At 40.8% G+C, this 15,029-nt stretch overlaps 1 protein-coding gene across 4 annotated transcripts in view; it reads right to left on the bottom strand.

Annotated features, from left to right (window-relative positions):
• NOL4 (nucleolar protein 4) overlaps positions 1 to 14,793 on the bottom strand; it is a 189,044-nt gene extending 174,251 nt beyond the window's left edge. For 3 of the 4 annotated variants that reach the window (XM_018080525.3, XM_018080540.3, XM_025895831.2), the window contains exon 1: positions 14,336 to 14,793. In XM_018080525.3, the coding sequence (XP_017936014.1) occupies positions 14,336 to 14,602 (267 nt within the window). In that variant the 5' untranslated portion in view covers positions 14,603 to 14,793. The remainder of the gene's footprint in view (positions 1 to 14,335) is intronic. The other variant, XM_018080531.3, reaches the window with a different exon arrangement.
• Positions 14,794 to 15,029: the final 236 nt, after the last annotated feature.

Here is a 15,029-nt window from a genome sequence, read left to right as displayed (position 1 = left end):
CGGTCACCGCGCCTCCGCCCGCTGCCGGGGCTCGGGGGGACACCCCGCTCCCGGCACACACGGGTGGTGGGGCACGGCGAGCCCCGGGGCGGAGGGACACCGACAGCCCTGCGATGGGCACTCCTGGGAATAAACACACTGCCCGGGTGCAGTCGGGGAGGGAAAATTCAGCCCCTTCCCCAAAGTCTATCTCTATTTCTGTTAAAATCTATGTATATCCTTGGCGTAAAGAGGAACGTATGGGACAGAGCTCTATTTTGGATCACGACGGGGCGATGCTTGAAACGAAAAAAGGAAAATACAAAATAAAGAGGTTGCCTGCATTTTTTTATCGATGTGGTTTGACACGAAAACCTGACCCATTTGGGGGCATTTCAGTATGTGGTTGACACGTATGAGGGACTAGAATCGAAGTCCTAGGCATCAAACGCTACACCGAGATCCACAGCGATTAAAGCTATTTTTTTCCGAGCGAGGCAGTCATTCATTTCAGAGTAATCCTTGCTGCACAACGCTGATGGAGGCATGCTCCGTGCAGCGCATCCTGCCTCTGGAGAGCTTTCTCGACTGGGGCAGGGGAAATGCTCTGAAATGGCTTATGTCTTTCCTCTCAATGATTCATAAGATAGGTGCTGAACCTCACCATTATTAGAGAGATAAAATCCACAGACTATGAGGTCTGATAATAGGCAACTATACTGCTATCCATATTACCTTGTAAAATTGAAGTATTGATTTTTTTAAAGCATGGTTTGCTACTTAGCAGACCAATCCCACTACTATTGTAGTCAGTGGGATTTTGCTATTGACTTCAGTGGGAACAGCTTTTTGCCTTTAACATGGTCTATTTCACATTATTATGGTAATGTCATTCAGCAGTTCTTAAAATTGGCCTTCTTGGCCTTAGACATTTTAAAAGATTAATGTACAAATTATTTCAGCTCAAATTATTCACCTCATTTCTGCTCATGTTATGTCCAAAGTTTTGTTTGGATAAATTCAATAGATAACTTAGTGCTCCAGATGGTTGTGGGTGGATTGGACCTAATAGATTCTCCAGTTACAAGTTTTTAAGGGTTTTTTTTTGTTTTGGTTTGGCTTTTTAATTTTACAGAAGCCTTGATTTAGAAACCCATTTGTAGATCTCCTCTTGTGTGCAGCTTTGACTGCATTTGGTTGCTCACTAAAATAGCATGCCTTCCAAAGCAAGATTAAAAATATTAAAATGCAGCCAGTGCAGGGAGTGGTTCAGTTCAACTGAAGCCACACAAACGGGCTGATCCTCCTGCCCACAGATAATATAAATTTGAATCTTGGCACGTGCCATTGGATTGGAATTCTAAATGAGAAACAGCAGGCCTTGAGGTCTGGAAATAAAGGCAATACAAGGAAAAGAAACAAACCTGTTCTCTGCCTATTAGTAAATAATAAACTGCAGCAGCAAAGACAAATGACAAGGATGGAGGAAAATGCGTAGCACTGCAGACATCAGATAGATATTGGGACTGTGACATAACAGGAAACACATCCAAATTCAAACTGCAGGGTGTATCTAGCAGCTATAACACTTATTTGGGTATTTGTGTAACTACAAGTTTTTTAGTGTCTAGCAACATTCTGCTTAGCTACTTTTTCTATATCATGCTGTGATACTCTTGAGCTAAATGTTGACAACTAAACTGTAAATTGTAATAAATAATTTGGAATAGACACAGAATTTATCCAAAAAACCTGCTGAAGTCAAGAAAAATGCCCATCCCCAAAAAACATGCTTCATTTTCCTCACATTTTCCAGGCAGGAAATCTTAAGGTTGTTCTGTGCTTATAGGTGGCTGACAGGTATGCCCTAGCTGCCTAAATACTGGGTTTGAAGATCAAAAGTAGTTTATTACCAAATTAACAGGAAGCATCAGCCTTCTTTTGCCTGGTTTACTTCATTAGCTTTATTATTATTACCATGAAATGTGTAATAAGTGTTCTCCAGGCTTATTTTACTTTCCTCAGCCTCCACCTCTCCTGAAGCTGACTTTCCTGCTTTTGGATGAGCTCACAGGAAGCTATTAAGCCAAAGTTTGTTTATACTTGATTGGCTTTAACACTTCACTCCATTTGTTCTCTCATCTCACTTTTCTTCTGCTCACATTAGAAGCACGATTGCTCTAATGCAAATATAGTTCAAAGAGACGGGGAAAAGGGAAAGAGATCTGAATTCTCCCCACAGCAGATGTCCTAATGTGATATCCATAGGAAAGGGAGATTACTAAAAAACAAGTAAACAAACAACGTCAATGGTGTAATTGAGGGTGAGTGTATATGTTGGGTATGTTTGGATGGGAAGGGGACAGGATGAGAGATGCTCCTTTAGTTGACTTAAATACATGGAGAGTTGGAAGGACTGAGATAAGTTCATTCCCCAAGTTGGTTTTTCCCTCGTTAAACAATCAGAACATGGGGATTTCAACAAGAGAGAGCTGTCTACACAGTGTTGAGTGTGACTCCGACACTGTGGGAGATAATAACCAAAGATATGGGAGCAGGGTGCTCCTAGTATTATTTTACAGCTGAATTTGGCCTTTCTGTTATTAAACCTTTTTAGATATTCTTATACCTTTTATAAACTTGCCTATGCATTTGCTAAGCACTGGTCTAGCTCATTGGAATATACTGTGGCAAAATCTGATAGCAGTTACAGCTAAATTATTCTTTACAAACAGAAACACTTTATCTAAACGTATCCTATTGAGAGTTCAGCCACTGCCACCCAGTCAACCTCTACCAACTGATAGGGGCATTGAGTGCCCAGGGTGGTGGACTCATCCCTCAGGCACTGTCCATTGCAAAGCCTATGCATCAGTTAGGTGCTGCATTATGTCTTCAAAACAGGGGCATAATCTTTGTGCCAAAGATTAAAAAAAAATTATTCACACACCTTCTGATGGTCCTATTCCAGGAGGGGATTTTACCCAGCACGATTTAGGATGACAGGACTGGTCCTTCAAAGCTTCACAAATTTCACCAGCTAAATTCCTTCCAGCTTCCTCCAGCTACAGTTTTTCAGCTTTTTTTATAGGTTTGTTGGTTCACTCTTTGGCTCTATTAAGCAAAATACTAATTTATTTTAAAAGACTTTCACTTAACTATCTCTATTGTACTTAGTTTATTTGCTTGCTTTCAAATTACAGCAAGCATGATGATGAAATTTGTTAAGTTTTTTGAAGTCTGTATATGTGGAATTTTTCCTGACTTTACATTTATTGAGAATTAAATTTCTCTTAAAAAAATTTGGTAATTACCTATAAATTCATTAGAGTTCAACAATAAGTAGCAGAAGAATACATAGTTCATTAGAATTCTATTAATTGAAATGTTCTACTTCTTAATAAAACTTGACCCGCTTTCTCCTATTTAGGAATGCTTTTTCCTACTCAGCTTTTGAAAGCAGGCCTTTTGGTTCAAGTTGAAAATGTAAGGTTCAATTAGGAATACACGTAAAACAATATTTTCAGTTCCACAATTTCCTCAAAGTCTGATGTATCTTGACAGAATTGTGCTGAAGAGAATAATACTGAAATTTGCTATATAGAGGATCAATTAAAGAGGAAGAAAGTAGTCTTATTTTGACCACCTTTATTCAGTTCTAGACCTAGCTTTATTTATTTTGCTTTATTATTTGCTTTGGTGCAAATGTAACTCTTCGAAAGCTCCTCATGTGCCCGATTCAACTCTGTTACACCAAAACAACGATAATGAGGCCTTGTGCATGGGTAACACATGGCAGAGGATTTGTGTAAGTTTTCTAAAAAACACAGGGTCAAAGTGCAATGAGTTTACAATAAATGTCTTTTTGAGAAATTCTGGTTTTTGCTGCTGCGTTCTATACAGAACTTACTATCCCATCTCCTTGTTAGATAAGCCCAAATTGAGACAAAAAAGGATAAATGTATGAGGTCTATCTGAACCACAGGTTTTAGAAGGATGCCTGGCATTTGAATATAGCACTCATTAAAAGGAACCTGACTGTTTGCTCACTACAAATGAAATACTTCAGTATTACAGCAACCATAGCCAGGGGGCTTTGCTGAACTCTCAGAATATAAAAAGATAAAGGTTATCAAAAGATGTCATAAAAAAAATTTATGACTATGTCTAGATTAAGGGAGGAACAAGTGAGTTACATTCTTTTTTCCTTTCCGTTGCAGTTCCTTGAGAAATGCAATGGGGCAAGTCATCTAATTATATATATGCCATACTTCCTGGTCACACTGGTGAAAAAGGAAAGTCTTCCAGAAATTGTCATCATTTGAATGAGCTAATTTCCTCTCATATTTGCCATTAAGTCTCTAATAATTCTGTTCTTTTTTCTTTTCTTCCCATCATGGTAAGAGTTTGGTAGTAGTTGCAACAAATACACACACACAGAAAGCTAGCACGGGTAGGCAAAAATACAGAGATGAAAATAGTACATTCCTTCTCATCACAAGTGCAGCAAATTGGAAACTAGAGGTAGTTCATTGCAAATGTTCTGTGTAAATCACAATAATGTCATGCACTGGTCTTCACAGGCTGTTGATGGTTTCCCTCCTTCCTCCAGACTAGTAATATCACCACAGCAACAAGCCATAGAAACTGCTACAGTCAAACTGACCAAAAAACCATCTAGTACCAGTCTGCAAAGAAGTCTGCAAAAGATGTCAGAGCTCAATAATTAGTAAATAAACAAATTCCTAAATAAAATACAGTACATTACACAATAATGACTGATTTATTTTCCTCTGCTAGCTTCAGTCAACCTAAGAACACATACCTAAAACTTAATAATCTATTCATAAAACAAGAGCATGAAGGCTGAGACCACGAGCAGTGGTAAAATTCAGTACAAAGGGGAAGGGGATGGGAAGATTCTGGGATTTCACCACACCATACAAGCCTCCCCTTGTGTCGACTGTATGGGCTGAAGCGTGACTAGCCCTGATAGATGGTCTGTGGGAAAACACCTGGGGAGGTGCTGCAAGACTCCAGGTGAGAGCCAGGCAGCAGGTCCGTGCCATCACACCAATGCCCATGCTCCCAGTGGCACAGAGCAGGCAGGGCAGCAACATGACCTTGTCCTCCCTTCTGCTCCTGACAGCAAAGCTGAACTGACATAAAGAGCATACTACATCCTTACGAGAGCCACAGAGCTATCATTCTCCTGTAAAATTCTTGGGAAAAATTTTGGATTAATCAATAAGGGTTTCTCTAGGGGCACTAATGCAGACTTTCCATTTCCAACAATATCGGTTATAAAACAATGGACTAGCTTTGAATTTACCTTCTGAGATGGTTGTTTAAAAGAGTCTTAGGAGATGGAATAGAATTAAAAAGGGTTACTGCTGAATCCTCTCTCTCTGCTGTTCACCACTATTTACACCACACTATTTCACTCAGCTTCTTTCTACCTCTTTACATGTCTGTTTTCTGCTGTGCATTTTCTCTTAATGTTTATCTTTCTGAGTGATAAAACCATTTAAAACTATTTCTCTTACAAATATCCCTTTTCTTTAATTAGCTTAGTTACCTTCCATGGACCTTTCGTCTGTCATGACCTTTTAGAGATGAGATAAATACACTAAGCATGTTATTAAAGGCAAGGACATACCATTTAGTTAACAAGAAGAATAAGTTTTCAATGTTATTCTCTATACTTTTCCTAATGCCAATTTTTATTATACCTGCTGTGCATGTTTTAGATACACTTATTGATTTCTTTGAAACTATTCCTAAATATTTCCCTCAAGATGTTATATTAATTCCATTGATTTTAAATGTGATTGAAAAGCTTGACTTCTTCCTTTCCTTTCAAAAAGCTAATGTCACAATGGCATATAAGGCAGATTATCTGGCAATTGTCTGTATAGAATTCTGCCTGCCATGATTTCTCCTTTTTTTCCTTTGTTATGATATTTCTATTTTACGTCCCAATTCTTCTTTCACTTGCTTAACCTAATTAATTTGTTTTTCCATCCAGTATTGAAATGCCTTAATTTTCCTGAGTTTTTTGTGTACCTATGTATACATATATACTTATATGTCTGTATATATACACAGTGGACTGCATCGTATAGCTCTCAAACACTTCCTATGGTTTCCCAACTCTTCACCATTTTTAATTTGTCATCATAGCCAAAGTTTCAACCCTGCTTTAATAAAGTCAGTGTCAGACTGGTTTCATTTCAGAAGGAAGCAAGAACCAAAGTTTCACCTGAAAATTTTTAAGATTCCTGAACACAACAAGTTAGAAGAACATAATTAACTGTCACAAAATCCAAATTAGTTCCATCAACCAGGTACAGTTTTATTGACACTTAATTTTTAATGATTCTTACTGATTTTTTTTCTGGTGTTGAAATATGGTTCACTAGTCTGTCATTTCTATGAACTACCTTTATCTCCTTGTTTTTTCACCTTGTACATTTTTGGCCATACTCCAGTATCATTGCCATGTATAGTGGCAAATGGTATATTTTAATAATAGTTTCATTATTTCATTCTCAAATTCTCTAGTGTTGTTGAACTTGTATTAGTCCCAGGGATGCACTGTAATTTAATATCGCCCCTTTTTTTTATTTCTCTATTTCTGATCATTCTTCAGTTTCATCACCTGAAAAATGTAACCCCAGGATAGGTATTTCTTTATTACCCTGAGCACACACTGAAAAATTAAGTTCTGTGAAAGCTGTTTATACTTCTTGTCTTTCCTGTCTGCTGAAACCTCTGGCCATACCTTAGCTGCTCTTCTCTTATGTATCTAATTACTTGTTTAATTACTTGCTTGTTATTCATCTTCTATCAGTTTGGGGTAGTGAGAGTCTATTCCTAAGTGTGATTTTCCATATGCCAGCATGATACTGCTTTACCCTACAGATAGGTCATGATTTAGTGGCACTACTTCAACTCTGGATCTGCCTTGAACAAAAGTTTTCTACAAAATCCACCTGGCAGTATTAGTAGTGGTATGTATAAGTTCAGATGCAACAAAGAGAGCAATCACAAGACATGCTCATTTAAAAATTGTACAGTGAGTTAGAGTCATGTCATTTAAGTGCAAGTAATCTCGCCGCCTAAATTTTCTTAAGTAGTACAGTCAAAATGTTATAGCATCCATGTCTTGTTGTATTAAAAACTCTGGGGTAACAAAATGTACAAAATCATCAGACACACAGACCTTACTCTCAATAAAACAAATAAAACCTCTCTTTTCTCAAAGGAGCTTAATTGCAGGCTCTCACGTATAAAACATTGTATGAGTTTTATCCTAGGCTGAAGTAGTTCATTTGATAAAAATTGTCCTTCCAAGTCTATACAGAATATTTGTTTCTGACAAAAAGTCTTTACTTGAGGTTAACTCTAACATAGATCAGTTTTATTAAGTAAACTGTTTTCTACAGATAGCCCCTTAGGTTGAAGAGTATCCACACATACAACAAAATGTTTCAAACCCCACATTTCAATTTCAACAACTAGCTGTAATCCCTGCAGATGCACACAGCAACTCAGGTTTTGCAGCTTGCAGAGTTATTGAATAAGCAGTTAGAAGTCTGTACAACTGTCTGCGATAAAGTTGATCATAACTAAGAAAATCCATTTGCATCTGGAAAAATGCTCAATGCCATAACTTGTAGCATGTCTTTCCTGGATATTGACAATGCCTACCTGGGTATTGTATGCCTATAAACCATTAAAAAATACCTTGCTAGTGGAACTGTAAGGTTTTGAGGCTCATCTATTTAAAGAGAACAAAAAGGTAATTTAAGCAAGCTGCAGGATCACTTTCAGTGCTGTTGCAGGACAATGCAAACAACTCTCATTGCACCAGGTAATACCCCCTGAGTTTTCTAGTCAGAGAGGCTTCCGGTAGGTTTAAAATTACTTATACAAGGCAAAAACATCTTTTACATCCTGGAAAGCTCTACTAACTTTGAAGGCTGTATTGACCAGAGTCAACCTACTCAGCAAGAAACAGAAGATCTCTGTGATGCTCTGTGGTGCAAGGGAGGCTGCAGAATCTGGTATGATCTTCCCTCCTGGAGAGTGTGTTTCCTGCCATGCTGTCTCATTTATATGCCCTGCTTGTTTTGTTCCTCTTTTACCAGCAAACTCTCAACAGGTGTATCCTGCATAACAGGGAAAGATCAGCACCCAAATAGCTTCCTTCAGACCAAACTTAACAGCTGCTGGTTGCCTCCTTTCAACAGCAGACTAAACTCACAGTTCAACGTCAGGAAATTTTAATTTATTTCTGTAGCATAAAATGAAATTTGAAGCATTAACTTCCACATTCATCCAGCATTGGCACTAGCCTTTTTCCCCTAGGGGCTCGTGCATGAGAAGCCTTCTGTATATGGGGTCTCTCTGTGTAGTCTCTCCAGATTGTGTCTCCTTTCAGTCTCAGATGTTGAACAAGAGCAATGGTGATCACCCAAGAGGTTAGGGGAAGAAAGTTTCTCTGTAACAAGATCAGAAAAAGTCCCATCATGCTGTACTGATGTCTATCAGCCCATTTAAGCCCTAACCTTCCAGCAAATACCTGCTTATTTCCCACTTATCACATAGCTATGTAGCCACAAAAAAACCACTCAGTACATCTAAAGAAAATAGGGTTGGAGCATCTGAGCAGCAGTCCCTGCATCATGACCAAATCCAGTGCAGCTTCTCTGACAAGAGATCGAGGATGAGAGTGAAGAAACAAGTTCACTATTGCCTCAGTCTTCTTGGCAAAGATTCACAGCATCATGAAAATTAAACTGGGACTTCTTATTTCTGACTATTGGAAAGATTTGGGCTTTTGAGCCCTTGCCCAGGTGCCCACTGAACTTGTCATCCTGTTTCTCACTACATGTGTAAGATGGGATGGATATACCAGTGCTAGTTTTTGTTTGTGCACTGCTACACCCTATTTAATGTTTCTAAAGTAACATCAACATATTCTACCTTAAAATACTCGGGTTTTAAAAATCTGCTCTCTTTGGCTTATGTTTCTTTGAAAATTCCAACTGAACATTGTTATTAAGAAATCTCAGCTCCTCCTCTCCTAATGCCTCTCTCACAAATGTGTGTGGAAATGGCATCTTACATATGGCCGCTTTAACATTTTTAAATTCCAGGACAGAGTTATTCTCTTTATTCATGAACACTTCAGTGAATGCCTGCATTAAGAGTTGCCAACTAAACCAGTTTTGTTCCATCTGCTATGACCATTTTCCAGCACTGCCTGTGTGATTCACCAGCATCCCTCCTCACAGAGTCCATCGGGAGGTCTGCAAACAGCAGGGCAGAGGCTGCAGGTAAAGGGAGGAGACAAAGCTCTGCAGACCTGAGCAGAGGTTAAGGAAAAAGGGGTGGGCAGTTAAAACCAGACAGGGTTCGAATACTGCTCCTGAGCCTGGAATTGCATTTAATGGGACACTAAACTCCTGCAGAATTGTACCTTGAGATAAATTACAGCTCACCCTCAGCATCACCTTTCTGCAGTATTTACTGCCATTATGTGCTGGCAGTTCAGCAGGCTATAGAGCTACCAATATGTATTTGACAAAGACTTTTATACATTTTTTTTAATATTCATGACTACAAAAATGGGGAGAAATGCAAAAAAAGATGCTTATTTTCAAATTGTTATGAAATGCCCTAAAATAATAAACAATATAAAACATAAGATAATTTTAAGCAATACATTTTGACATATAAGCTATTTATATGGTGATCTGTTTTTTCTATTATTCATGAACAAAGTGATTTATATAAAACCGAAAAGAACATAAACTCATATGTCTATCTACTATTCTTCAAGTCCAACAGAAGAGGTGGGCTGGGATACAGCCTGTTCCTTTGAGCTGACTGGCCTGTAATTTTAAGCCCTAAATCCTGTAATCAGGTTCAGTAGTGCAGCCCTGCACCTGCAGGGAGCCTTGCTGCTCTGCTAGCAGCAACCCATGAGGTACCAGATCCTCCTGCAGGATCTAAGGATTTAACTAAACTGAACAAAATTTGGTGTCAGAATCAAAGTTCATTCTCTCCTTGTAGTTGGAAAATATAAAAGAAAACACAGGAAAAATCATACATTAGGTCTGTGATATCATTAAAGTCAGTGCAGTCATTCTAAATTAGTAATGACATAAAAGTAATCTGAACTTGGCCTTTGAGGTTAAGTTCTATTAGTTTGCTAATATTGTGTAAATTCCATATTTGAGAGGTAGCCTGCAGTCATCTTGGCCCTTCTCTTTTAAAGGAAAGTTCTGCTTAAAATCTGCTGATACCAGCTCAGGCCATTATTTTATAACTTCTTTTTAAATCACGACTGATTTTTAGGGTCCATGCTTATGTTTACAGGCAACATCAAGCCAGAGAAAGAAGAGTGGTGAAAAGAAATTTGTTTTCAAGTTGCCAATCAATAAACGGTTCTAGCTAAAAAACTATGCAAAAAATAAATTAAAAAATATACCATAAAAATCATGTATACCATTAGAAAGATTATCATACTAGAAATACTAGTTCCGTGCCTCCTTATGGTTGATGAGTACCAACCACTAGAAGTCAATACTATCAACCATTTGGCATACTTGTTGGCCTAACCTGTTTTGTTTATACAGTGTGTCTAGGCTAGGCATAATTCCACTGCTTGCAGCTTGGGCTTAATGCAGGAAAATCTACAGTGGTAACAGGAGCAATCTGAAAAGTTGCAAAGTGAAATACTTGCTGGGTTGCCTATAGGAATACCTTAAGCCTATAGGAATACCTTACTGTGTGTTGTCCCACTCAGGACCTAAAATGGCTGTTTTGCAGGGAATGTTGTTGCCTGGTGACCAAAAGTGCATCTCCTAGGCCACAGAGGGATGTGAACATTCAGAAATTGATTTGTTCCTGTTGCTCTTGAGGAGACCATACCCGTAAAATAGATTAAGCCAGCACATAATCATCTATGCAGCCTTCTTGCTGGCATGCTTAAACTTGATACTGAAAACAGGCCTGTGATTTTGAGCTACTTATCAACCAGGCAAGGGAAAAATAGAATAATACCTTGTGCGCTACTGCCCACAGAATATGAAAGTAGACCAAGCCTCAGCCTCTGTGAGACTGCAAGACACCCCTGCTTCAATTAAGTCTGTGTTGTACATCTAGCCTGTTCCGGTGCAACCTCCCAGTTGCTATCAGGCTCTCTTTCTTTCATTAGAATCAAGTAGTTAATTAGCCCCAGCCTGTCCTCTCTCCTTCTCTCTTTCCCTTTAACGCAGCAGTAATGATGTCTAATTACCAGCAGCAGTGGATTACAGCACCATCAGGAGCAAATCTCTCTGGCTGACAGCAAAGCTGAGCAGCAAATCTTAAAGCTTCAAGGAGAGAATAATTCCTAACGAAGTATTTGAATATTTGCTTATTTTTGACCAGCTTGTGACTGTAGAGTCCAACTTGTAATTTCATCCATCCTGTTACTGCACAGGGAGTGCTCATGCTGCCAACAGTGATTAATTTTAAATTGAAATTGCTTTTACCTATGGTGAGATCAAGTGATGGACAAGAAGGGGGAGAGAATGAGGGAGAGATTCACAGTTTGGGGCTTTGTTAGCATTTTGGGCTCTCTCTGCTGTCTGGACAGGTTCAAATGTATGGGATAATAATGAGAGATGAGGGAAAAACAAAACACAGTGGGGATGTTTCTAAATGGTCATAAATTAATAAACTCTTAAATAATTAGTAACAGTTAAAAGAAATGAGAGAATGGGCTTTTAAAGCTTACCAACAATTACTGTCTGATGAAAATCCATTTTTTTCCCCCAGTAACTTATCATTCCCAGCTGGGTGAAATTCTCGGCCTCTTGAGTCAATAGGAGCTTTGCCACTGGCTTCCTTTGGGCCAGGGGCTGCATCCCTGTTTTGTCACAGAGGTTCTTTCTGAGCTTTCAGTGCCCTGCAGGTGCTGCCCCAGCTCTGGAAATAGCCCATACAAACCACTGCCACCCTGCGAGTCTGCTTAAATACTCCTCTGCCTTTTGTGATGGGATAGTGATACCAGATTCACGGGTTTAGGAGAGGGTGGCATTTGTTTCTCAGAGCTGAATGTTTTATGGGAGTGCCAAGCAACACCTTTTCTCATTTGTGCTGGACAACAGATTTACATTTGCTAGCAGGAAGAAATTGTACCTACATGCAAGATCTCTTCTGTAAAGGTTTATATGTCATTGTTCAAGTAATATACAGATATTCAGGAACTGCTTGCAGATAGGTCATGCTAACTTTCCTTTCTTGATTTCATTAGCAGACATCCTTATTTTATTAGAATGCCTGCTTGGTTGCTTAAGCTATCCAAAAAGAGTTACTTCTGTATTAATATAAATACATATAAAGGGACATAAAGAGACATTCACAGCCGAGGGTTTGACTCCCCAAATGCACAAAGGTGAGCCCAGCAAGATGCTCGACCTCTGACTGAAATCCCTAGTGGGGAAAAAATAAAATAAAAATTGATTTTGTGTTCTTAAAATAGAAAACAGGAGGCAAGGTGGGACTCCAGGCTTTCATGGCCTAGCAAAGGTGAGAGAAAATAGACAAGCTGATCATCACTGAATCTTGTGTTTCAGATGCCCAAAATAGCACTTAATTTTTAAATTCCATCTTGTAAAATAAAGGTTAGCCTCTTTTTTTTTACTAGCAAAGTCAATGTAATTTTAAAAAATACTGAATTTGCTTACAGTTTTGAACTTGCAGTGAAAAGGATAGTCTTGGAAATAAATAGTCTTGCTCAGAAATAAATAATTATTTCAGTGAGCAGAAGAGATATTTAAAAATACCGACCTAATTGGAGACTTTTGCTTTAGACAACGTTTTTGTTATAAATTGTATCTACGTTACCCTCTGGCCTCAGAAATTAGCAGTCATCTAACACTAGAACAGACATCTGCCAAATAACCTGAATCTACAGGCAGACCTGGAATAGATCAGTGAATAAAAACCATAGAGAAGGAACAAACTCTGTCCAGAGCTTCTTTTTCATTTTCAATCTTCAGATTTGTAAACTCCTTAAAATTAATTTCCCATCTCTACCTCCTCACAGCCACGACAGCGCTGATGACAAGGGGGCAAATAGAAGCCAGCCTCTGGGAATGCCCAGGTTTATGACTTCAGCAAGGCAAAGAGAGGCAGATTTCCCCAGCAGCCTACGTCACAACCCAACCCAGAATACTTTCCAAGAAGCCCCCTTTGCTGCGCCACTTAGCAACATTCCCGTTAGGTCCGGATAAGCTGCCACTCCAGGAAAAGAAAGGAAAAAAAAAAAAAAAGGAGAGAATATTGCTCATCCAAGCCAAATGCCCAGGCAGAAATATTTTTAATTGCTGGGTTTCCTTTCTCGGCTCCCCCTCCACACCCGCCCCACGCACAGACAAAAGAAGCTTAGTTTGCGTGACCCAGCACATAAGAAGTAAGAATAATGATACATTAAGAGAGTTCAATAGGCAAAACCTACTTGCAACCAACAGCCCCCATCTTCTTAAATAGGAAAATCTGTCGCTCCTGCCACCACCAAGCATAATAGCTCTCCCGCTGTCAGACCTGCACCGAGTCCGCGGCGCCAGCGCCTGCCGGGGATGCCACGCTACCCTAGCGCATTGAACGGAGTGCTGAGGGGCTCCCGCGACCCCAAAAAGAGTCACCAAATACACCCTTCCTCGGCGGAACCCCGTATCTCCCTTTGTGAGCATCCTCTCTCTCCCCCGCCGCCCTTACGAGCGCAGCCGGCCCTTCACAGCCAAGCGGGCACATTCGGCCGCTCGGCGCGGCTCCAGGGCTGCCGGGCTAACAATAAAAAAAAAAAATAAATAAAATAAATAAATAAAAAATTATAACCCCAACGATATCGCGGGAACACGCCCGGCGCCGCCCTGCTTTGTGCAGGCAGGGTACCCCCCGTGCGCCATCCATCAGCCCCGCCGGCGGCGGGGCCGCTGCCCGGGGGGCAGGGCCGCCGGACAATGGCCAGCGGCGGCGCGCGGCGCGGACAATAGCCCACCCAAACCGCGCCGCGGCGGCCCGGGGGAACGGGGGGGACAAGGAGGATGAGGAGGACGAGGGGAAGAACGACACCGACCCGGCGGGGTGCGTTGTGCGCGCGATCGCTTTAAATGAAAGGACCCACAAAGACCTCGGCGGTGTATAATGTGACAGGCAAACGCAACATGGTGATGATGACTTGGGGGAAGAGGGAGGAAGGAGCCAACTGTGGCTGTGGCTCCCCCTGCGCCTCTCGCTCCCGGAGCGGGCTGCAGCGGCCGACATAGAACAAGGAAGACAATTCTCTACTAACCGTGGTTTTGACTGGCACGTACAGCACTTGCTTCCCTCCTCCAGCACCACCACTGACCTCGTCCGAGTTGCCGAGCTGGAAGCCTTTAGATTTGACCCAGAATTTGAATTTGGCATTATCCGTGGAGCTCGACTCGGAGCCGTTCAGGAGCTGGACGATCCGGTCGTATTTTTTACGGGTCACCGTCTTGGTTTTTCCAGAGTCCCCGTAAGTCCTGAGACACCAGTCTTGAAACTGGCGGTACATGTCCCGGTCGCTGCTCTCCATAATCTCCTAGTACACACACGCACACATGCACACGCCGGGGCGCACACACACGCACACACACACACACGGACAGACACGCACACGAAACGGGCCGGGGTGCGGGGCCGGGCCGCCCCGCCGCACTTTGCACCTGTTCACCCAGCGCTCATGAAAAATGCATCCACCTCCGAGCCGAGCGAAGGAGGTCCGTGCAGGCAATCCAGCGGATTTTTTTTCTTTTTTTTTTTTTTCTTTTTTTTTTTTTTTTTGTTTTGTGTGTTGGTTCGGGGGGGGTGGGGCCGGAGCGGGAGTGGGGGCAGCCAATCAAATCAATAGTGTGCAATGTTCTCCTTCATTTTTTTTTTTCACAGGAGGCAAAACGGGTCTGGTGGAGGCTCCTCTTATCCTTCCACTGTACGTGATCAGTCTCTTTAATAATTGTGCAAGG

Source organism: Manacus vitellinus, unplaced genomic scaffold (assembly GCF_001715985.3).
Source record: "Manacus vitellinus isolate BGI_N305 unplaced genomic scaffold, ASM171598v3 scaffold_1_pilon, whole genome shotgun sequence".
Lineage (NCBI taxonomy): Eukaryota > Metazoa > Chordata > Aves > Passeriformes > Pipridae > Manacus > Manacus vitellinus.
The sequence above is the reverse complement of the archived record's forward strand: the minus strand, read 5'-3'. Positions and strand labels throughout refer to the sequence as shown.